This window comes from Cajanus cajan, chromosome 1, assembly GCF_000230855.2.
Source record: "Cajanus cajan strain Asha chromosome 1, NIPB_CcT2T_4, whole genome shotgun sequence".
Classification (NCBI taxonomy): domain Eukaryota; kingdom Viridiplantae; phylum Streptophyta; class Magnoliopsida; order Fabales; family Fabaceae; genus Cajanus; species Cajanus cajan.
The window spans coordinates 86,940,941-86,964,744 of record NC_138517.1 but is presented as its reverse complement, the minus strand read 5'-3'; the positions used below and the strand labels follow the sequence as shown (position 1 = coordinate 86,964,744).

The window sequence follows — 23,804 nt, the reverse complement described above, 5'->3', positions numbered from 1 at the left end:
CTGACCATTTGAATAAATGGAAGTGTGTAGAAAAAAAGATAATATATATATATATATATATATATATAAAGGTATCTATTTATTTTAAGAGTAAATGTAATTAGATTTACTTTATTTAATAATTTGTTTTATATAAAAATTTAAGATAATTTACATATTAAATTAAAACTTTTTAATGAATAGATTAAATATGCAAATTTGTAAAAAAATTAGAAAACTATTTAGTACTTTGGTTTTTTTTTTTTAATTCAAATTAACGTATAAAATGTTTTTATAATTATCAATAATTCATGTTTAGCATCAAATTTTAATAATTTAATCATTTAATTAAAAAAATTTAATGTATAGATTAAAATTTATCAAATTTTAAAAAATTAAAAAATTATTTGATGCTCCTTTACATTAATTACAATTAATAGATAATCATAAAAACATGTTATATGTTGATTTGAATTAATGAAATAAAGTATCAAACAGTTTTTAAATATTTTAAAAATTTGAAGACTTAATACAAATTTGTAAAAAAAATTAGAAAACTATTTAGTACTTTAGATTTTTAATTTAAATTAATGTATAAAATATTCTTATGATTATCAATAATTCATGTTTAATATCAAATTTTAATAATTCAATTGTTTAATTAAATTTTTTAATGTATAGATTAAATTTGTAAAATTTAAAAATTATTTGATATTCTTTTTCATTAATTATAATTGATAGATAATCATAAAAATATTTTATATATTAATTTAAATTATTGAAATAAAGTATTAAAAAGTTTTTTAAATATTTTAAAATTTTGAAAACTTGATTCAATACAATAAAATTTTTTAATTCAACAATTTGAGAATTAAAATTTGATGTAAAATATGAATTATTAAGTGAATACCTTTTTTTTCTCTCTCTCTCACACATATATATGTATATAAACTTTTTTTATTTTTTATTTTTATCTTAGTATAAGGAAAAGAAGATTGGTTATTTATTATTATCCACTTTCCATTCTCTATCTTTTTATATTTTATTAATATATTCTGTAAAAAAAAAAATTTAACACTATTATTAGTTAAAATTTATCGTGAGAGATTGGTCAAATAAGAAGGAACTTACATCAATTTTCAATTTTCTATAAATTTTACCGAATAAGATAGTGTGTGATTGTGGTTAAAAGTGTCGGTGTTCTTAAATTTCTCAAACATAGCATTATTGCCGATATAGCACTGTTGGTGAAAATTGCGATTATGTTGAATCATTAAATTATAGATATATGGAAGTTACTTCTTAAATTGTTAACCATTAGATGCCCTTGGTTCTGTTATTGAAGTTTCAGTAGTATCTTTGATTAGTACTTTTCTTCAGTAATGTGTTGCCGATTTTTGGATTTTTATCCAGCAATATAAATTATTTAAATTAAACTAATACAAATTTGTCGGATAGAGACCATACCACAACATTAATTTTTGCAATCTAATACCTATTTTTGGTTTGTTCTCTGTTCCTTTTTCTTATTAGTTTGATATCTTAATAAATTGCTATAACTGGGCTTGAAAAGCGAATTTTCTAACAATGGGAAAAATAATTATAACGAAACCATTCCTAGCAAAATGGACAGAGAAGCCAGGTCGCCCGGAAGATTGAAGAACTCATGTATTTCTTGACTTTCCAAACCGTTGGCTTTGTTTAGAATGACAACGGGCATGAAGCCAGATTATCATCTCATTGTTTCTCTAATTCAATTTTCAAAGAATCACTAATGTGATGTAACCCACACACCTTTTGAGTTCTTTCCCACATAAGAATAACTTAACAGAAGTATCACATTCTTGTGACTTCAGATCAGATTATTTGCAAAGCCTTGATTCCATTTCATCAACCATGGGTGCCCACACCACACCTTTCATGTTGCAATGTATTCCTGGTTTGCCTTAGGCCATCTCACCTCATTCCTTCACATGTCCAACAAACTTGCTGAACGCGATCACAAAATTTCATTTCTCATGCCTGGAAACTGTATACTCAATCAAATTGAGGCATTTCAATCTCCACCCAGATCTCATCTCCTTCATTCCAATCACCATACTGCATGTCGACGGTCTCCCTCTTGGCTCTGAAACAACTGCAGACCTTCCTTTCTCACTGCACTTCCTTCTCATGACTGCAATGGACCTCACTGAGCCACTTATTGAAGGTTCTCTAAAAGAACTCAGACCCCATATGGTCTTCTTTGATTTCACACATTGGTTACCTGCAATGGCATGTCAGTTAGGCATTACGGCTTTGCATTACTGCACAATAGGTCCTGTCAGAGTGGGATATCTGATAAGCCCCGAAAGAAATCTCCATGAAAATCCATTAAAAGAAACTGATGTGATAAACTCTCCACCAACCTTTCCACCATCAGCCCTCAGGCTACAGCCTCATGAAGCAAGAGAATTGGCCATCGCTGCAGTAAAGGATTATGGCAAAGGCATTTCATTTTTAGAGCGCCAGTTGATCTCTTTTGCTAGCAGCATCAGTTTCAAAACTTGAAGAGAAATAGAAGGTCCTAATTGTGATTATCTTGAACGCCAAATGAGACATCAAGTGTTTCTGGCAGGGCCAGTTTTGCCAGACCCACCAACCTCTACTTTAGAAAAAAAAAATGAATGACTTGGCTGGGAAGTTTCAAGCTGAAAACAATGATTTTCTGTGCCTTTGGAAGCAAAATCATTTTGAAGAGTACTCAGTTTAGGGAACTTTTATTGGTTTTGAACGCACAGGAATGCTTTTCCTAGCTGCCTTAAAAGCCCCTATTGAAGCTGAAATAATAGAATCAGCTTTGCCTGAAGGATTCAATGAGAGAACAAAGAGAAGAGGGGTGGTACATGGGGATTGGATTCAGCAGCAATTGATCTTGAACCACCCATCTGTGGGTTGCTTTGTGACTCATTGTGGGTCCAGATCATTAACAGAGGCCATGGTGAATGAGTGTCAACTGGTGAATGAGTGTCAAATAGTGAGAACCAATCATGCCAAATGGAGGGAGTTTTTGTTCAGTAAGGGGCTGGAAAACTTCCATGTGGATCCTTAGGATCAGAAGTTGCATGGTCTGCTCAAATCTTGATTCAGAAAAAAACATAACTCTTGGAAGGGACTAGGTAAACAAAAAGCATCAAGTATTAAGGGAGAATAAATATATTGATGATATATGCATTTTTTACTTTGGTGTATAAGCTGAATTTGACTTGTTAGTAGACCGAAATCAGAACCTGTTGCCGGGAAACAAACTTATCCTGTACTATACGAATGACAAACAAAAATTAAATATTTTCCTCCTAGCTCAATTATGGGATATTTTAAACAAGCAGGTGTAATGCGTCGTCGTAGCATAATTATGTTCTTGAACTTCTCTAAAACATATGAACAAACAAAGATAATGTTGATAATAGAGAGCCAATCCCAAACAAAAACGTATGAACAAATTAAAAAGGGCATACTTTGATGGTTGCACTGGTGTCCGACAAGATCTATGCTAATGGACCAAATAATCATTCAGCATGATTATTCGGTTCAAACTAGTAATTTGATCCTTCAACATAAAAACAACTGTGTTCTAGTCCCCAACTTCATTTTTTCTCTTCCTGCAATGTCCAAAAGTGCCAACAAAGAATCCCAGCTTAAACTAGCATTGCAAAAAATCTCAACTGCTAAAAACAACACTCGAACTGAAGAACGAAACATTTCTGCAGTTTAACTAGATACATTGAATGCTACGAAAACCTGCTTGAGAGTATCACCAATTTCCCTGTTATTTCCATCCACTTGAACGAAATAAAAGCCAAAGTTCCCTCTGCTCATTGAACAAGTTATTTTTCATTGCCACCTGGATTTTCTAGCCCAAAGCGGCGTCTGAACTTAGCAATCTGTCCTAAACTCTCCGCCATTTGACGCTTAGCCCGGAAGTGGTAGACTTTCCCAACAGGGTGTATCTTTGTCATCATCACATGCATCAACCTTCCCGTTTGTGTAACGTAAGTTATCCATTGCTTCTGTGGATGTACTCCTTTCTTCATCTTCTCCCGATTTGCAACCTCATAACCAACACACACATTTCATCAAACACTTGGTAGGCAAGGCTAGGCTACGTTAAGAAAATTGAAACTCATTTTTAAATTTAAACCCACAGAAAACGAAATTTGACAAAAAAAAAAGTCTAAGAGTAAAAGAAAATTTAAAAGTTATCAAATTTATTGGCAACCAGTTAAAATTAAGAAACATGAATTTCCCCCTTTTCATGTAAAATTGCAATTAAACCAAAGAAAAAAAAAACTGAACTTTCATGCCCATTTAAAGGAAAAGATCTGTGCACTTACTGGAAGCAAAAAAATTCAATTCCTGAGCTTCAATCTCGTTGAAATCAATTCACTGATACCAGTCGCAGAGTGGAAGAAAAGACGAGGGTTTTAGAATTAGGTTGAAGATCGTGGTGCTGGGCCAATTTCGGTCTTTTCGGCCCATTTTAGCCCAAATAAACATATATAGGTCCACTCCTATATTTTCTCAAAAAAAATATTACGGACCCTATAATAAGACAACAGACAAAAAGTAAAAATAAATAAATAAATAAATAAAAGAAGTCAATCATCTAAATTCGTATTGTCCAAAAAATATATATAATTATCTTCCGAATCTGTGTGGAGTTTAACTAGGGTTTTTGGAATTTGGAATAAAGGGAAAGAGAGTGCATCTTCTTCTTTTTGTTGTAGTTGTCGAACTTCAAAATCTCATAAATTAGCAGAAGGAAGAAGAATTTGATTCGACAATCGTAGCGTAGCGTTGGTGCGATTCGCGATACGATGGGAAGAGGAAAGTTCAAGAGCAAGCCCACCGGTCGCCGCCAGTTCTCCACCCCGGAAGAACTCCGTGAGACTCTTTTCTCATTTATCGCTAAAGTTTACGTTGCTGGTCTTTTAACTTCAATTGCTATTTTATTACCTTTGTGGGCATTTTTTGTTTTCTTTCCCCTCAACTCATTACCTTAATCCAATTTGTTATTGTGAAATATGGTTTTGAGCTATAAGGGATTATTTTGTTGTTGTTTTTGTGTATTGTTGAAGCTGTAGAATGTGATGAAGGGTGAAGCATAGATGTTTTGATGTATGAATGGAATTGTTGGGATTGTTAGATCTGGAGAGACTGCCTGGTTGGGGACTCTCTTAGTATCTGTTCTTGTTTGAATTGAATTTGAATTAATGACAATTTATTTTTATTAACTGTTGAGTTATGTGCCTTCTGGTTTGGTTATTTTCTGTGAAGCTTTAGAGTGAGCTACAGTTGTAAATAGACATGAGTTTTGGACCTCAGTTGAACTAGGAATTTTTATGGCTTTTGGAAAGTAATTCATGAACGCCTAATATCTAAATGACATCTACAAAAATAAAGAGAGAAGAGAGAGGAGTGTAGGTATGATAGGTGATAATATGATATGATAGGGAGAGATAGAGAGATAAAATAGGTGTTGATGGAGTGTTTGTTATATGCGAGTGTTTGCATATCATCACCCTTGATTGTATGATGAATACCAATGGAGAAAAAAAAGTACTGATTGCCCCTTTAATTTGCTGAGATTGTCGTTTAGCTGTCTGTGGTTTCAGTGAGTTTCTACTTCGGCTACTCCAAATGAGGACAGTGTCTCCATCCTTAATTATAGACTGTAACTTGTAAATATCTCTGTTGTGTTTGTGGATTTATTGAAAATAGTGAAAGAGAAGAGAATTTGAACAGCCTGTTGTGAGGGTATGGCTTATTTGTCGTTCACTAACTGTTGACGTTACATTTTGAAAATGGACATCGGTGAGAAAAGGCTTGGATTGTGGAAGCAGGACCGATAAGTCAGGCAGATACTCAAAGACAGTTTTTTTAGAAGTTCTAGAAAGTTTTAGTGGATGCGACAATTTTAACAGTTAGTAAGTTTGAAAAAGGAAATGTATTGAGGAAGAAATTGATATCTATATTTATTCAACCCTTTGATTGCATTTAAAAAATATCTTAGTTCAATACCATATACTTTTCCTTTCTAGTATCTTTTGATTTGAGGTAGTAACGTACATATTGGGAAATTAAATGCCTGTTATTTTGTTGTGATTTCCATTCACCATAGGTCTGGTCCAGTAAGTTAATGTTTTCTAGAGGGATTACTAGTTAAGTTAGAAGGCAGTTCCTTTATTTTGAAACTTAGCTGAAGTAAAGTTATTGTTGATGCCAACACCCTTTGGCCCCCCTTCCCCTCTTGACAAAAGAAACAGAAAAATGGTATTTTGTAATGGTGGAATGATGAGCACTTCTGAATACTTAAATGTTGCTTTTGACTACTGCAGTTGCTGGATCCTCTAATCGTCCTCGAACATTTAAACAGGTTTTCTTCTGCATACTTATGTCCTCTTCAGTTTGCACCTCTCTCAAAGTGCACACACATACATGTGATCACTTACACGCAGAATGGTTTCGTTTATATAGAGTATAAGTGGCAACAATTCATTTTTATATGCACATGATATTAATTAATTTGCTCTCCATTTTTTTTTCTTTTCATTATCTATACAACTCATTAGAAAGAAGCCGAGCATGAAGAAGAACCCGAAGAAGTATCTGGGGGTGAATCTGGAGAAGAATCTGAAGAAGAAACTTCAGTTAGTATTTTGCAGTAATTACTAATTTAGATGGATTACATATTTGCTTTTAAAAAAGGATTTGTTTTTTCGTATTGTCTTCCCCATCTATATGAAAATTTACTCTTTGGTTGTTATATAATATATGCAGAAGAAAAAAGGAACTCAAGGGGTTATTGAGATTGAAAATCCTAACTTGGTAAAGCCAAAGAGTGTGAAAGCTAGAGATGTTGATGTGAGTTCAAGTTTCCTTTTTTGGTCTTTATATAGACATTTTTATAGAGGTTGGAAGAATAATTGCATTTTCCTGTGGATGCAGGTTGAAAAAACAACAGAACTTTCAAGGCGTGAAAGGTTTGCTACTTTTCATTTGCTTCATATGACCCTACGTCTACCAGTATATACCTTGCTATTTAATCAACAATGGGAGGGGGGAGGGTTGTGCATAGCACTTAAGAGAGTGTATTGCTTATTGTTAAAAGGGGAGCAGAACATTCTTTCACGTTTAATTGTTCCATTTCTACATTTGGAGAATATTGAAAGTGAAACTTTTGAAACACGTTTTTTAATATCTTTAATTTTTCCCACCTGTTTGTAGAGAGGAGATAGAGAAACAAAGAGCCCATGAGCGCTATATGAGGCTGCAAGAGCAAGGAAAAACAGAGCAAGCAAGGAAAGACTTAGGTACCTCTAGCTCTTGAAATAATTTCTCTAATTATTTGCTCATCTTTTTTCTTTTACTTTTTCTGCTTTGCCTGTGATATTATTATTACATGTGTAAACTACTGATTCATTGATATGGCAAGTTCTAAGCCGTATGAGATCTTCAAACTAAAATATGCTTTGCAGGGAGAATTATTCTGTAATGAGGTTTTTTGTTTTCCAATTTGATGTTGAGTTAGTTTCTTTGTCTTGCAGAACGTTTAGCACTTATACGTCAGCAAAGGGCAGAAGCTGCTAAAAAGAGAGAAGAAGAGAAAGCTGGTTGGCTCTAAAACCTTCTGTTCTGCTTACTCTATTTTCATATGAAAAGCTAGAAACTAATAAGTAAATTCTTTTCAGCAAAGGAGCAAAAGAAGGCTGAGGCGCGCAAGTGAATTTCCTGGAAAATGTCATGTCGCCAAATTTACTCCAATTAGTAGGAGGAATATGTGCTCTTACTACACTTCCAACATTGTGTCCATCTAGCTTTATAATGGTATTACCATACCAAGCTGGTAACATGTAATACAATTATTTTCATATTCTCTGGTTTAAAAATCGTTATTATACATATATAGACGTTTATCTCCACATGGGGACCAAGTTAACACTTTGCGTTTTTCCCCCTTCGCTACAAACGTTTAGCTAAATAGTATACAGTGTAGTTTGCCTGCAACCGTTGGTTAATATTTCTAAACAGTCGGATCCAAATACTGAAATTGAGCATATCAACGGCGGATCTAAGACTCTAGGTTGTGGGGGGTAATTTTTTAAAAAATTAAAAATAATAAACATCATCCCATATACAAAGAATAAAATATGAATGCCAAAAGTTATTGGTGGATTCAACACATAAATTAAAGGGTACAGAATATAATATTTTAAACATATTAATAATTTAATTAAAGTAAATGTGTCTATTAATCCACTTTCACTCTAGTATAGTTTCGCAGGGTATATTGGTGCTTGTATTGGGGTTATGTTAGTTTTACTCTTAAGAATAAAAAAAATTGGTACGAACGGTTAAAAATTGAAAAAAAAAATCTTTTTTTTAATTAAACCAGTATGTACGAGAAGCTCTGATTGTAATTTCCCTTAATCACGATTTCACGACGAATGGTTTAAGTCACGTGAAAAAAAGAAAAAGTAACAAAATTAGTTCATTATTTTAGTCTAAAGGCCGGGTGTTACTTAAATAGCAGGAGTTGACGATTTGTACATTATTTTAGTTCACTCGAAAATTATTTTAGTACTTTGTTTGGTGTCGACCGATTAATTGTTGGATCTCTCTCCCTTGGTATTCATTATACAATGACCATTGTCAAACATGGTCCTAAACATGAAAAAGGCAATTACCACATCATTTAGTAGATTTTCTGGATAAAACTCATGATCCAAGACCCAACGCACCATCTACATTCTCTAAAAATACCTAGCGAAGTAAGTACACATTTCTCATATACTAATATCCTTACTATGTCAATTTTTAACTTGGGTGTCAAAATTTTTGCATGTACATCCCTTGCTTTGATGTACGAAACAGAAACCTTATAATGTAGACGAAGGAAGTTCCGGTAAAATCTCTTATATCATACCCATGAAACAGTTGGTTTATAACAAAAATAGTTAGTTTTTTAATTTCTATTCTCTCAATTATAGGGACTGTTTGGATAAGTTTCTAATTATTTTTAGAAAAAAAAGGGGATAAAATATTAAAATAAACTTTTTCATTAGTTAAAATTAGTTTATATACTAATTATAAATAAAATTTTAGAAAAGTTAATATGAGAAAAATTGTAAAAAAATAATTTATAAACAAACTAATTTTAGTATATAAAAATATTATTTTATTTTATTTTTCTATAATCCAAATAAACTTTATATACCTTTACTAATATTCAGGCGCGGAGGTAGGGTAGGGGCATGCCCCCACTCCCCCAAATATTTAATATTTTTATATGTAAACTATTATGCATATAGTATAAGGCAAAGATATGAAACAAAAATATTATGAAGGAGAATGAAAGAATTTTATGAAAATTTCAATTGAATTCGAAAATTTCTGACACAATTAAACCAACGTGTGGGCGGTTAAAATGAATATATATAGCGAAGTGAATTAAAACCCCGTTGTCGTTGAAAAGTTGAACCTAATTTGAATGAGTGCAGAGAAACGCGCGTTTCCGCAATGGAGATTCTCTACAAGAAGCTCTACGACAAGTACACCAAACTCAAGGTTTGTTCTACAATTCATGTTTCCCTCACCACCATACACACCTTCTTACTCATTCTCCCTTTTCTCTCCCCTTTTAGACTAAGAAACTCTCTGATCTGGATCACATAAATAAAGAACAAGAGCTTAAATTCATCAATTGCATCTCCGGTACGTTTCGTCTCTTTCCTTTCCGCCTGAATTCTCTGAACAACACCGAATGCCTTCTGAATTTTGTCTCTTGCAGCTGCGGAAGAGTTAATAGAGCACTTGAAGAGCGAAAAGGAAGAGCTTCTTGAACAAGTCAATGATTTGAGAACTGAGCTGGCTTCAATTAGGCACGTTTCCAACAATGGAGCCTTTTTTTTTTTTGTGGATTTTTTTAGTCTTAGATTTCTTTTGTTTATGCATATGTGTTACTTCGAACGCCAGGACTGCCACAGACAAACAGGTTGCTGATTATCAGAGGCTCTTGATGGAGGAAAGCCAGAAAAGTGAGACACTCTATAGTTCGTGATTTACTTATCCATACCAAAAAAACAACGACTTTTGTAGAGTTATTAATCTTTCAGATGTGTTCAGACTTGCATGTCAATTTAATTAACTAACTTCAGTTTTTAGCTCATTGCTGTGAGTCTAAACTTGTTTTAGGTCCTATTTAGATAAACTTCTTTAGAAACATTTTTAGAAAAGAAAAAAAAAAAAAATAAGTTTCTTCATAAGTTAAAATCAGAGTATGCATAAATTAATTTGTAGAGGTTTTTTCTTATTAACTTCTTCAAAATCTTATTTTAACTTGTGCATAAACTAGTTTTAGCTTATGAAAAAGCTTATTTCAATTTTTTTCTTATTTTTTTTCTCCAAGAAATATTTCTGGAAAAGTTTATCCAAACAAACCTTTAATTACTTTTTTGTATTTTTCTGATTAATTTCTTATTGAAATAGAAAGCAAGGTTTACGGTTTACCCTTGAGATAGCTACCTAGTTAATGTTTTCCTTAGGAACTTTGGTTCAAAACTCATGTTCAATGTTGGATTTTGTTTCAATGGACATTTCATGAATGTAACTTCACAGTATTTCCATGCCGCTGTCCTTATATGTGTCTCAATTTCATTTATTGTTCTTCTCTATTGATGATTTGGGTGTGAACTTTTGGCAGATGAAGTGCTTTCTGAAGAAATTGAGAAATTGCTGAGGCTTCGTCAGGAAGGAACATCTCAAGATTTAAATAATAACAGTAAGATCATGACCGTTGATGATAATTCTAACTCTGACAGTTTAAGAATGACAAGAAAACGTAAAAGGCAGAATGCTTTGGAGAAAGAAGCAAGGCTTATATCTTTTGAGAATGAAGGTAATTCTGTAGAGAGAGAGTCAATGCAAAGTGCTTCCAAGGAGACTGCTTCTGGTGAGGTGAGCATTTAAAACCCTAAAAATGGAATATATCAGTATGTGTGTCAGTGTGTGTGTATTCTGTTTACTTCATTTGGGGGGAAACTGTTATCATCTTGATATGCTGACATTTTCTTGTGAAAAAGCTGCTGGAGTGCTGCACCAAGGCTAATGGTCAATCAGGTTGGTGTTAGCAATTGTTATTCTTGCTTTATGTGTGAATTGTTACTTGGTTGGAATTTTGGTATATTTTATATATCCTTCATTGTGTTTTACAGGCATTGATTTACAGGAAAGTGATCGTGGTAACTGGCTTACTCAAGTTCTTTTTGAGCATGCACTGGGCATGAAATTATCCACTGACTATCAAACTGGACAGATATGCCTTTTGTCTGCACTGCATCAATCAAGTGGTAATTCATAACTTTGGATTGTAACCAATTTCTTTGTCTTATTATTTCTTAATCTTATTGTACCTTGTTTCTGAGTTAATAGTTTGTCGGGATATTAATAATAGATATGCTTGGCTATATTTCAATCTAGATATATTTCTAGAATTCTGATGGCTTGTTTGGTGGTCAAGGTAGGATAAAGATGGATAGGATAAGAGAGCAAGATAAAATTCGAAAAGAAAATGAGCATCATCTCTTATCCTATCGTTTGTAAGTGCACCAAATAACCTAGCATATAGTAATATAAAATATAAATTGCATAACAATTGCAAAAATACCATTATAAAAAGGTAAAAATAGGGAGGGTTACTTTTTCTTTTTATTTAAAAAAAGAGAGAGTATCAAAACATGACACATAGATCACAGATGCTCAATGAGCATAAAAACACAGCGTGAAAAATTAGAGAAGGGTTGAAGATACTTTGCACATTATCTGTACCTCAGACAGATAGATGGAAATAGAATGGGGCGGACCTGAGTGAGAAGACACACAAACGGGATGCAGTTGCCAGTTAAATTTTCCTATTCCCAATTTTCCTGTCATCTCACAATTTATTTTCAAATATATAGAATTTCTTTTGGAAGGGCTAAACAAACAAGTGTCAGTTTTTGGAAAATAGTTTATTTTTAACACAGAATTCAAAGTTAGTATTTTATTCTCAGTTCAGTAAGGTGGTATAGGTGGTGTGGAGGGAGAGACATAGGGCTGGAGTGGTATGGAGGGAGTGGGTTCGAATCCTTCTAGCTAACATAACTCACTAATTTACTAACATTTGCTGTTAAAAAAAAATTCTCAGTTCAGTAGTGGGTCATTCTTTGACAAACATGATCTTGGTCTCAGTTTTTAGAGTATTTTTTCTGCTACATCTTATTTTTAGGTTTTAAATATAATTCTTGCCATGAACATTTGGCAGAATGTAGATATGTAACTGCTTGGTTAACTTGTTTCTTTTATTGCTACGATGATAGGTTACTCCTTCAGTTTATCTTGGATTAGCAAATCACCAGGAGAAGATTCAGAGCTCCTGTACCATGTTTTATCTCTAGGCACATTTGAAAGAGTGGCACCAGAATGGATGAGGGAGGACATTAGGTTCAGCCCTAGCATGTGCCCCATCTTCTTTGAAAGGGTATCTCATGTTATAAAGTTGAACCACTAGCATTGATTCAATCCCCCCTCCTTTGAATGTGGATTTACTGTATATATTTTCTGCTTAATTTTTATTTTGGAGAATATTAAGTTGTGTTTTGTGTGTAAACTTGCTTGTTTCTCTCCAATTCCTTTTCATATGCCTTTTGCAAATTCAAAGGATTTGTAAGGGTATTTGGAAGAGCTTTTCTACAGAGCTTTTTATGGACTGTTGGAAAATACTAACCAGCTACGTTTATTTGTTAGAATTTTAATAACTTATTTTAATAACTTGAGATTGTTTTTTTAATGATAAAATTGTTTTAGGTTACTCCTATAACGATGTTGTCAATGCATGAGTGACTTTTTCTAAAATACTAAACAGCTCCATTTATTTGTTAGAATTTTAATAATTTGACGTTGTTATTTACTTTTGGATGCATGGGTGTCCCTAGCATTTTGACTTATATAACATTGCCTTTAAATCTTGTCAAATTTAATACTGTTAAATGATGTCAAGTTTTTATTTGGCTGTGTGGTATTTTTCTTTTGAAAATATCAACTTCCTCAAGTGATGATGGATTCAAGTAGTTATGATATTCGCCCAGACCATGTGTCAAGAGATGGCAAGTTTTGTGCCAATGTTCCAGTGATAATCTGGTCAAGTGAGGACATGAGCGTAGTCTAGGGTCCAGTATTACTATGTCATTTCTTTCAACCATTACATCATTTAGTTCAAGTTAATTTTTAGAAGTTAATATCTTTAGTTTGGTTGCACCATATTTATAATTTCATTTACTTTTATAGAAGTTAATATCTTTTTCGGTTAATTGATGTAATCTCTAAATCATAAAATACTTTTTGAACACCTACTGGGGTACTTTGAATTGCTGGTGCATATATGTAGTTCAAGTTAATTTTTAAAGGAATGGCATAAGTCACCTAATTTGATGTTCCGAGTCATCATGCAATCCACATGGAGCCTAGAGCTTTATGGGATGACTTGATAGGAGCTGTAGGAATTTTATCTGTGAGATACTATGGGCAGCAAAAAGGTCCACACCGTAGCTTGGGAGGAGGTTTGCCAACCCAAATCTTTAGGAGGATTGGGAATTAAACTTTCATGGGAAATGAATCCTTCCTTTCTTATGAAAGTGGGATGGGATATTTGTGTGAAACAAGAGGTACCTGGGTGAATTTTATTAGAAGCAAATATTGTTGTGAGAGATTCACCTTCGCATTTGGATTGAGAGAAGAATGCTTCAAATTTTTTGGAGGGGTATTTTCATGAGTTGGTCTCATATTGAGAGTAACACTACTTGGAGGTTGGGTAATGGTAAAAACATTTCTTTTTGGACAGACTAGTGGCTGCCAAATTGAGTAGCATAATAAGTTTCTTAAGCCATGAGACTTTCCCACTTAATGGACTAATCTTTTGGATTGGATTCTCCTCTTTGTGTAAGTCCTAACACAGACATAACAGTTCTGTTATGATTAATTTGAGTGAAGATATTATAGATTTTGTTGATGACAGGGGTTTTGGAACCTGAATTCCATTTCTCGTATCCTCCCTCAGCAGATTATTCATAAAATTTTGGCGTGACATAAGGGAGAATATCAATGATTATCCGATTATCTTACTTGGAACCCGACTAATGATGGTATTTTCTTTGTTGCTTCAGCTTATGAAAGCGTAAGTGCTAACCGCTTAAAGCCTAGATGCAGTATTTTCAATCTTATCTGACAGTGGGATTAAAGTTACTGTGGAAATTGATAAGAAATGGGTCGCTAACCAATGATCTCAGGGCAAGAAGACAAATGGTCTTGAATGCCAATTTCCCAAGAGGTTGCAACACTGCCGAAAGCCTGAAACTTTCCTGCACGTGTTCAGATATTGCACCTTTGCTAGGTCCTTCAGGAGAAAATTCATGGATCATCAATTTGCTCATCACTTTCTATAGTCTGGATTTATCTAATTGGGTAGCACACAATCTTATGGCATGCACGCCTTATTCTAGTAAATTGAATTTGCCTTTTGGTGTAACAGTAGATGTTTTATGGAGAATGAGAAATGGTCTTATTTTTGTGAATAAAGAATCATCTGTTGACGTGGCTTTGTCATTGGCATATTAGGAAAGATATGTTGGATATCTCTCTGGCCAAGCAAATGACGCGTGGAAGACTGAAAGCTAATCACAGCCACGAGCTAAGACCATATTGGCTGGACTTCTCCATTTGGTTGGGTTGAGATTAAATTTGTTGCTTCCATTAGTAGCTCTTCTTCCCAGGCGGGTTGTGGTGGTGCCAGAAATGATGGCAATTTTTTATGCGGTGCTTCCATTAGGAGACTGTTCTATCACCATTGTAGAATTACGAGCTATATTTCATGGTCTTCACTTGACATGGAATAGAGGGTTTGGGATGACTATTGTTGAATCTGACTCACTCAGAGGTTCACATGGTGAATCAAGGCTCTCATCTAGCCTTCCCTCTGGTCAAGAAAAAAATAGGTAGCTTATGGCCCTCGGAGATGATCATGTTCATTGCAACCATATTAGATGGGATCATGGGAAACACCAGGTGGCTGATTCCTTGGCTATGCTTAGTCTCTTCCTTATTGTCAATTCAGGTTTTTGAGGTGGCACAGAGTGAATTAGCCTATAGTTATTGGTTGATAAACCAGCCATTGTTTCCTTGAGGCTTCTCTAGTCTTCTCTTTTCTTTGATAAATCAGTCATAGCTTTTCCCCTTTGTCTCATCAATATATACATATGAATGATGTAAATATCAAATTTTTAGAGGAGGTAAATCATAAGCCCACGATTAATTCCTTGTTCAAGGCTTATAGGTCTTCGTAGACATTATCCTTTGTCATTCAATTAAATATTTATATTCGTACAGTGGAGGAACTACCAATTTTTTGACGTATATATGCCACTTTAAAAATTGCGGTATTAATGTATTGTTATGAGTGGGCATTCATTAGGAAAATGATGATAAAAGACAATTATGAAACAGTTACCTTGGTCGGCAACAAGAAGGAAGGCCGGCATGTGTAGGAAGTTTGAAAGTAAACCTTACTCTACAATTTATAAGGCTCACACGGTTGTTTTCAAATCCGTGCATAGCTAGCTGCAATTGATGATGACGAAGGACTATCAATTAATAACAATATTATTATTTAATATATTATTCACACATTATTTAAAAATTATTATTAAATAGTGAAGAAGGAGTTACTAGAAGCAAATCAATTAGCAGATTTAATGGCAAAACATGCATATACAATTTCATATTATATTCATATTTATGATGTTTCAAATTTTATTGTTAATACTTTGAGAGAGCACTATGCGTGTATTGCTTTTCCGAGAGGCTTCTAATCCTCTGGTTTTTTTCACCAAAAAAAAGGAATAGATATATAAATTAAAGAGGAAGTTGATAAAAAAAGACAGAAGAAAGATGGAGAGGAAAAAAAATGTATTATTTCATTCATGAAATGATATTTATACAAGTAAATGAAACATAATATGAGAAACTAAAAAATATATGATTTAATATTTTTTTTATATAATTTTGATATACAGTTATCAATTAATTAGAAATTACTCTACGTATGACTTTTAGAATAATTAATATAAAGTAAATAATTTTTAAGTAAAAATAGTCAAATTAAATAAGATTGTTTACACTATAGTCTAATATAAATTATCATGTAAAATAAGATTGTTTATTTTTTTTTAATAATTACTTTAAAAAGACTCATTTTGAGTTATTTTTAATGCCAAAAGTATATAAATGGCGCATTGATTAATAGCAGTGTAAAAATCCTTTATATCATCATTATAATTCAGTTAAATGCATAGCGTATTTATCTGTAATATAATATCCTCTCAAAATCATATTAATCAAATTTAACAAATGACGAATATCAACAAAAATTCATATATTTTTCGGTACATAACAATAATTCATATATTTTTTGGTACATAATAATAATTCATATATCAACACATCTATCAAATTCTATTATAATTACATTCACACATGTGGTCAATTTCATGTGATTGGAAAATTGAATCAGCGGCAACATAATTCAAATATTATTACATGTATACACACGTGGTCAATCTTGATTCAGTTATTAGAATCAGCAACGTCCTTTTTATGCTAAATTGCTTAATCCTTGTGTTTGACTAAAACAGATTTATCTGAAACGAAAATCTCTCTCTAAAAAATTTCATGGGATATACAAGCCATAAAACATTAGAAAACACCGTGTACGAATAAATCAAACTCTTAAGTAAAAATCATTCCAAAATAAAAGTTAAAAATGACGAGAACAATCCGTCAAACTTAACAGATATTCTTCCAGAGGGGTCGTTATAATTAGATAATTTATTAATGAGAATTTAGAAAGGAAGTGAAGAAAAAAAAAAGACAAAAAAAATCAAAACATTTATGGATAGACTCTCACTCTTATACTTTATTTGGATTAATAAAAATAAAGAAGGAAGTAAGGTGAAAGAGATATAATTAAATTATTAATTTTTATTATTTATTTATGAGGAGATATGGAACTGAAGAGATAATATTTTTGAGACCCGCACGAAAAATTCCGCCTCATCGAGGAAAAGAGGAAGAAGATCTTTTTTTTATTTTTTATTTTTACTTTTCATAAAAATTAAATAGATTTTTTTTCACGAAAATAATAAAAATCATAAGTTTGTGTAAAGAAAATATAATATATTAGAAAGTTTAAGTTTTGAGTTAAATTTATTTTTTTAACTAGTACAAAAAGCTTTTGCATAATTTATTTATTTATGTCCACCAACTCTTCCACTTATTCAAACAAGTGGAGAGACTTTTTCCCCCCTCTTATTTATATCTATCTAAAAAAATACATTTCTTCTATTTTTCCATCATATTTTTTCCCATTTTTTTTTCCTTTTCTTCATTAAGTTGTAAAAAAGTAAATAACTATTTTTTAAAATAAGCTAAATTAAACACCAAAATTGTTAATATACACTTTATTTCACAAAAAAGTTATAAAGATAATGATTTCTTTGAATGAACTTCTAATTCTTCTAGTTTCTCTTTGTTTTTTTAGTTTTGATTCATACACTCTTGAAGCCTAGCTTTCTGTTCTTATAATTTTACAATTTTAGATTCTGGCAAAGAAAGAATGAAGATGTGGTGAGGGGAAAAGGTAGCCCATTGAGGACAAATAATCTTACGATGGGAAGAATAGTTAAAGCTCAGAAATTAAAATATATTATATACTACTTTATTTTTATTTTTATTTATGTTTCTATTGTTTAAAAATCAAAAGAAAAAAGAGTTATAGACGTGGACAGCATTGAAAGAGTAGATTACTAGGTTTGACCGCCTCCTTTTCCCAACAAATTTGAACAAGAATCGGTAATTACCGTCAAAAATAAATTAGAAAGAAAGCCACTTGTATTGTATTAGGGTTTATATAACCTTAATATTAATAAATATTAAATACCTTTCTTTTTCCAATTACAACTTGTCTCTTTCCATAGCTACCCAATAAGCAAACCTGAACAAAGTCAACTTTCCCTCTGTCTTCCGTCAGGTACCAACTCTCTTGTTAATGCCAAACTCTAAGGAAATTTAATTTTACTATATAGAAAATTAAATTTGTGTGTTTAGTTGTCACATTTATCCTTCCCGCTGAACGGGAGAAAATAATATATTTTCATTATAGTTGACAAAACTAATTATGAAATGTAACGTTTGAAAATTTTGAGTATGAATTAAACACAAATATTTTTATTCTGATTTGATCATAGCCTGATCCAAGTTTAGCATGTGAAATACATAAAATAAAAAAAAATTTGAATAATAAGTAAGTTTTTTAAGGATATAAATTTTATTTTTTGAGACCTAAATTGAATTTTGTACCGTGGTGGTCTCCCATTGGCCGACCCGAGGCACATCGACAAAATGCACCATGGAGGTCCCCCAAAAACCGATCAAACCGAACCTATGCAATACCGACCCAACATGCTCTTCGCACTTTAGTGCTTGAGTATGGAGGGCTATGTACCGTGGTGGTCTCCCATTGGCCGACCCGAGGCACATCGACAAAATGCCGAGCCCATAATAGGGACCCAAATATGGGAAGATTCACTGGCTCACTCAGACAATCAATAAGATCCCACAATCCGTGGGAACGGTAATAAATACCAGGAGTTACGAGTCCACAATGGGACGTGATTTATGAGATCATAAAGAGGAGTGTGCGATTCATGTCTGTAACGCTACACCATTATATATAGCGATGATTAGGTCTAAGAAAGTAGGTTACTCTCATCAAATGTTCTAGGTCAAGACTACTGTCAAGTTCTTTTAGCTTGATATCGCTAAGGGTTCTTCGGCGGCGGTCTCCAATACCGGAACATTTTGGCGCCCACCGTGGGGCAGGTAAAACTGCATCCCACACCTTTGTTGTTTGACGTGAGCAGAAGGTCGCAATGACGAGGATTTTGAGAAGCAATGCGACAGGAGCTAGTAACGACGACGTCAATGGTGCCATAACTGGGGGCGCCGGCGGAATTGAAAAATCCCATTCCCGCCGCCGGCGGCCACACTCTAGAAGAAATCTTGGCCGCAATAGAAACCTTGCAACGAGAGAACGAAGAAGCGTGAAGCAGAGAAGGAAAATGCCGTCGGTGATGAACATGTTCGGGTTCGGGGTGGTGAGGGCTCCGTCGCAAGCATTGGGGATTGGGAAGAGAAGCGGCGGAGGATTGACGATAGTGTGTTCGTCTCGGCCTCAGAAGAAAGCGACGGCGCATCATAGGAAAACGCTATTGTACGCCACGGACGCAATGTGGATCGTGTGCGACACCGGATCGCGCGGGTAGAAGTCATCGGAGGCCCTCACCACTGCGGTTTGCTTAGAGCAGTAGAGCGCGTTCGTGTTGTGGCTCATGCACGCGATGCAACAATTATCAGGGAAGTTTCTAGAAATGGAAGCGTCGAGGGCGCGGTGATACTGTGCGATCAGTTCCACCCTGCCTCCAAGCCCCGTGCCCAGAGTCTCCAAAATGCACTGCACGTCCACCTTAACGCCGTCTACACCCGCGGACGCCAGATAGCTGTGCAACTCGTTGTAAAACGTGAACACCTTCTTAGGGTTGACAAGCCCCAAACCATGAACAGCAAGCGCGTCCGTTTTCTACGTTGGCTCGTTCTCCCTCACTCCGTTCGACACGTTCGGGTACTTCATCACAGATTCGTACTCCTTCATTTCCTTCACTCCTGGACGAACCCCGCCCCAATAACCGCCTCTGCAGCGACGACTCCGAGTTCGAATCGGTGTTTTGTTTCTCGTCGGTGCCGACGGACTACCAGCCGTCATCGATGATGACGAATTTCGGTGCGTTCCACCGGCGGCGAGGGACTGGATTCTGGCCTCGACTCCTTCCTGAGTGACTTCTTGGTAGAAGGCGTCCCACGTGCACCAGCCGAAGCAGTCGACTATGCCAGGGAGCTTCTTCTCGTGGCGGAGGCAGAACGTGTTGAGGTGGCTCCTGACAGCGCGGAAGGCGTTGTGAATGGTGGCGAAAGGGTTGGTGCCGGCGCTGATGAAGAGCGCGTGGGTGAACGACGACGCTTTGGTGTCGGCGTCGCCGCTCTCGAGGCAGAGCTGGTGGTGGTCGTCGGAATTCCCCTGGAGGCACGCCCTGAACGAGCCTTGAATAAGAGGTAGAAAAACTGTATACACGATCTGGTTGTTGTTGTTGTCGTCGTTTTGTGACTCGAGGTGGGACCCGTCTTTGGTTTCCACGAGCAGAAATTGCATCTCCAAGGGAATATCCCTCCCTTGATCTCCCATTTTTTGGGCCATCCACCACAGCTTGAACCGGAAGCACGCCATGAACCGAACAAACATCCTTCAAAGTTCCCAGCGAAACCACGTGTCTGCTATCTTCCTTCTCGAAATCAGCTCCCACGAACATTCCTTCCACCGTTGATGTCTCCACCACACTCTCCGGCATCCCCGTCAGAATCGTCTTCCCCTTCACCACCAGCTTCCCCTCCGAAACTCTAACACCAGGCTCGTCTTCTAGCTTTGATTTTCCTATTTTTTTATACACAAGTTCAATCATCTCAGAGATGACTTTGACTGGTTGAGATTGCCAAATCTAAAGAGTAAATTAAAATTATACTCCAAACCTTAGTGTGAAGAGCACTTTAAGGTCGGCATTTGACGATCCAAACCTTGGTGTGAAGAGCACTTTAAGGTCAGAATTTAGACGATCTACACCTTGGTGTGAAGAGCACTTTAAGGTCGGCATTTTGACGATCAAGACCTTGGTGCAAAAGAGCACTTTAAGGTCGGAATTTAGACGGTCAAGACCTTGGTGTGAAGAGCGCCTTAAGGTTAGAATTTTGACGATCAAAACCTTGGTGCGAAGAGCACTTTAAGGTCGGCATTTTGATGATCAAGACCTTGGTGCAAAGAGCACCTTAAGGTTAGAATTTAGAGGACCCGAACCTTAGTGTGAATAGCACTTTAAGGTCGGAATTTTGACGATCCACACCTTGGTGTGATTAGCACTTTAAGGTCGGAATTTTGACGATCTACACCTTGGTGTGAAGAGCGCCTTAAGGTTAGAATTTTGACAATCAAGACCTTGGTGCAAAAGAGCACTTTAAGGTCGGAATTTAGACGGTCAAGACCTTGGTGTGAAGAGCGCCTTAAGGTTAGAATTTAGAAGACCCAAACCTTAGTGTGAAGAGCACTTTAAGGTCGGAATTTAGACGATCAAGACCTTGGTGTGAAGAGCACTTTAATATCGGCATTTAGACGATCCAAACCTTGGTGTGAATAGCACCTTAAGGTTAGAATTTAGAAGACCCAAACCTTAGTGTGAAGAGCACTTTAAGGTCGGAATTTAGACGATCAAGACCTTAGTGTGAAGAGCACTTTAAGATCGAAATTTAGACGATCAAGACCTTGGTGCAAAGAGCACTTTAAGATCGGCATTTTGACTATCCAAACCTTGGTGTGAAGAGCACTTTAAGGTCGAAATTTAGACGATCAAGACCTTGGTGCAAAGAGCACTTTAAGATCGGCATTTTGACTACCCAAACCTTGGTGTGAAGAGCACCTTAAGGTCGGGATTTATACGATCAAGACCTTGGTGCAACGAGCACTTTAAGGTCGGCATTTTGACGATCTACACCTTAGTGTGAAGAGCACTTTAAGGTCGGAATTTAGACGATCAACATAAATCAAGTCAAACGGTGCGCCCCAAGTTGCGACCCAAAGTAGGTCAACAAAATGCCTACGTGACATGCTCTTCACACCTTAGTGCTCGAGCATGGAGAGCTATGTACCATGATGGTCTCCCACAGATCGACCAAAGTAAGTCGGCAAAATGTTGATCCAACATGCTCTTTGCACCTTAGTGCTCGAGCATGGAGGGCTATGTACCATGAAGGTCTTCTACAGACCGACCAAAGCAGGTCGGCAAAATGTTGACCCAACATGCTCTTCGCACTTTAGTGCTTGAGCATGGAGGGCTATGTACCGTGGTGGTCTCCCATTGGCCGACCCGAGGCACATCGACAAAATGCACCATGGAGGTCCCCTAAAAACCGATCAAACCGAACCTACGCAATACCGACCCAACATGCTCTTCGCACTTTAGTGCTTGAGCATGGAGGGCTATGTACCGCTCCCATTGGCCGACCCGAGGCACATCGACAAAATGCACCATGGAGGTCCCCCAAAAATCGATCAAACCGAACCTATGCAATACCGACCCAACATGCTCTTCGCACTTTAGTGCTTGAGCATGGAGGGCTATGTACCGTGGTGGTCTCCCATTGGCCGACCCGAGGCACATCGACAAAACGCCGAGCCCATAATAGGGACCCAAATATGGGAAGATTCACTGGCTCACTCAGACAATCAATAAGATCCCACAATCCGTGGGAACGGTAATAAATACCGGGAGTTACGAGTCCACAATGGGACGTGATTTATGAGATCATAAAGAGGAGTGTGCGATTCATGTCTGTAACGCTACACCATTATATATAGCGATGATTAGGTCTAAGAAAGTAGGTTACTCTCATCAAATGTTCTAGGTCAAGACTGCTGTCAAGTTCTTTTAGCTTGATATCGCTAAGGGTTCTTCGGCGGCGGTCTCCAATACCGGAACAAATTTAAATTTTTTTGCTATGATCCATTATAGACCATAACTTATATGGGGTTTATGCATGAGACCAAATTATCTGATTTGTCACATTTATTTTGTTGCTATAAGATAAATATATATATATATATATATATATATATATATATAACTGGCATTTTTTTTATGATATTTATAGTGAAATTTATACCACTATATATGTTACTCTGCCTGAAATACACAATTTTTCCGATTAAATAAATCAGGAACAGGAGCAGAAATAATTCATCTCCTAAACATTTGGTCAAATAAATTTTATATCACATCAATAATAAACTTAAAGTAGGCTTGAGAAATAGTTTGAGGTTTTCTAGGAACATTCAAAGATCGAAGCTCTTCATTTTTTACTATTCTATTCTGCATATAAAAATCATCTCAACAAAATCAATTAACTGAGTTACCAGCTCCTACGGTAGAATTCCTTTAGTTTTGTAACATTCTACTCGCATTTATTTGATTACATAATAATGTCAACTCTACATAAGAAACAGCACCCTTTTGTGTTTTCTGTTAATCTATGACACTATACGTTAAGTGAATTGCACTATCAGTCATAATACTTAAAAAAAAAAAAAAAAAAAACATTAATTTTGTTTTTTCGTAGAAAACTAGAAACAGAAGAGCTGTGTTTCACTATTAAAATTTGTTTCGTTATTCTTGTCTATTACAGAACCATGTCTCCCTCGCATCCACTTCGGTTAGCCCTCCAACTTGCACAAGTACAAATATATCTGAAGATGGTTAAAGCCTGTCCAAACAACTATGCCATTAACTAAACTTTGAATCTCTTAAAAGAAACAAAACCTTTTTGTTTATTCTCTGCATTCCGCGTGCATAGTTGTTGTGCACAAAGCAATTTGTTTAGAATATTTGGACAAGTAATTTTACAAAAAAAAAAAAAAAAGTTTTAACTTAAGTTAAAAATAATGGATATATAAGTTAATTTATAGAAATTCTCTAATACTAATTTCTCAAAAACTTATTTTTAACTTATATATTGTATATGTTATTTTTAGTTTACATAAAAATTCA

At 35.1% G+C, this 23,804-nt stretch overlaps 3 protein-coding genes and 2 pseudogenes across 4 annotated transcripts; 3 read left to right on the top strand and 2 right to left on the bottom strand.

The window, feature by feature from the left end:
* The first annotated feature begins 152 nt into the window (after positions 1-152).
* Positions 153-3,311, top strand: LOC145953010 (UDP-glycosyltransferase 79B30 pseudogene; annotated as a pseudogene).
* Positions 3,312-3,453: 142 nt separating this feature from the next.
* Positions 3,454-4,510, bottom strand: LOC109811528 (Ribosomal protein L31). The gene is made up of 2 exons (XM_020375289.3): positions 4,353-4,510; positions 3,454-4,070 (listed from the first exon to the last, which is right to left on the bottom strand). The coding sequence occupies exon 2, from the start codon at positions 4,050-4,052 to the stop codon at positions 3,846-3,848; it is 207 nt and encodes a 68-aa protein (XP_020230878.1). The 5' UTR covers positions 4,053-4,070; positions 4,353-4,510; the 3' UTR covers positions 3,454-3,845.
* Positions 4,511-4,652: 142 nt separating this feature from the next.
* On the top strand, positions 4,653-7,957 carry LOC109811543 (uncharacterized). The gene is made up of 8 exons (XM_020375314.3): positions 4,653-4,902; positions 6,357-6,394; positions 6,591-6,668; positions 6,799-6,882; positions 6,967-7,001; positions 7,246-7,331; positions 7,566-7,631; positions 7,710-7,957. The coding sequence occupies exons 1-8, from the start codon at positions 4,836-4,838 to the stop codon at positions 7,742-7,744; spliced, it is 489 nt and encodes a 162-aa protein (XP_020230903.1). The 5' UTR covers positions 4,653-4,835; the 3' UTR covers positions 7,745-7,957.
* Positions 7,958-9,353: 1,396 nt separating this feature from the next.
* On the top strand, positions 9,354-15,373 carry LOC109811560 (uncharacterized). 2 transcript variants are annotated; one of them, XR_014430534.1, is made up of 9 exons: positions 9,354-9,585; positions 9,663-9,732; positions 9,809-9,899; positions 9,994-10,055; positions 10,721-10,974; positions 11,100-11,136; positions 11,232-11,366; positions 12,375-14,227; positions 14,340-15,373. XR_014430534.1 is itself a non-coding variant. In XM_020375336.3 (8 exons), the coding sequence occupies exons 1-8, from the start codon at positions 9,538-9,540 to the stop codon at positions 12,563-12,565; spliced, it is 888 nt and encodes a 295-aa protein (XP_020230925.1). In that variant the 5' UTR covers positions 9,354-9,537; the 3' UTR covers positions 12,566-15,373. The 2 variants fall into 2 exon arrangements, 1 of the variants encoding a protein (XP_020230925.1); XM_020375336.3 differs by having other exon boundaries at positions 12,375-15,373.
* Positions 15,374-18,691: 3,318 nt separating this feature from the next.
* On the bottom strand, positions 18,692-20,761 carry LOC109811557 (putative galactinol--sucrose galactosyltransferase 6 pseudogene; annotated as a pseudogene).
* Positions 20,762-23,804: the final 3,043 nt, after the last annotated feature.

Coding starts and splice junctions, on each gene's coding strand:
- LOC109811528 (XM_020375289.3), bottom strand. CDS start 4,052: ATGAAGAAAGGAGTACATCCACAGAAGCAATGGATAACTTACGTTACA.
- LOC109811543 (XM_020375314.3), top strand. CDS start 4,836: ATGGGAAGAGGAAAGTTCAAGAGCAAGCCCACCGGTCGCCGCCAGTTC. Junction 6,883..6,966: donor TGAAAGCTAGAGATGTTGAT/GTGAGTTCAAGT, acceptor CTGTGGATGCAG/GTTGAAAAAACAACAGAACT. Junction 7,632..7,709: donor GAGAGAAGAAGAGAAAGCTG/GTTGGCTCTAAA, acceptor AATTCTTTTCAG/CAAAGGAGCAAAAGAAGGCT.
- LOC109811560 (XM_020375336.3), top strand. CDS start 9,538: ATGGAGATTCTCTACAAGAAGCTCTACGACAAGTACACCAAACTCAAG. Junction 10,056..10,720: donor GATGGAGGAAAGCCAGAAAA/GTGAGACACTCT, acceptor AACTTTTGGCAG/ATGAAGTGCTTTCTGAAGAA. Junction 11,137..11,231: donor CAAGGCTAATGGTCAATCAG/GTTGGTGTTAGC, acceptor TGTGTTTTACAG/GCATTGATTTACAGGAAAGT.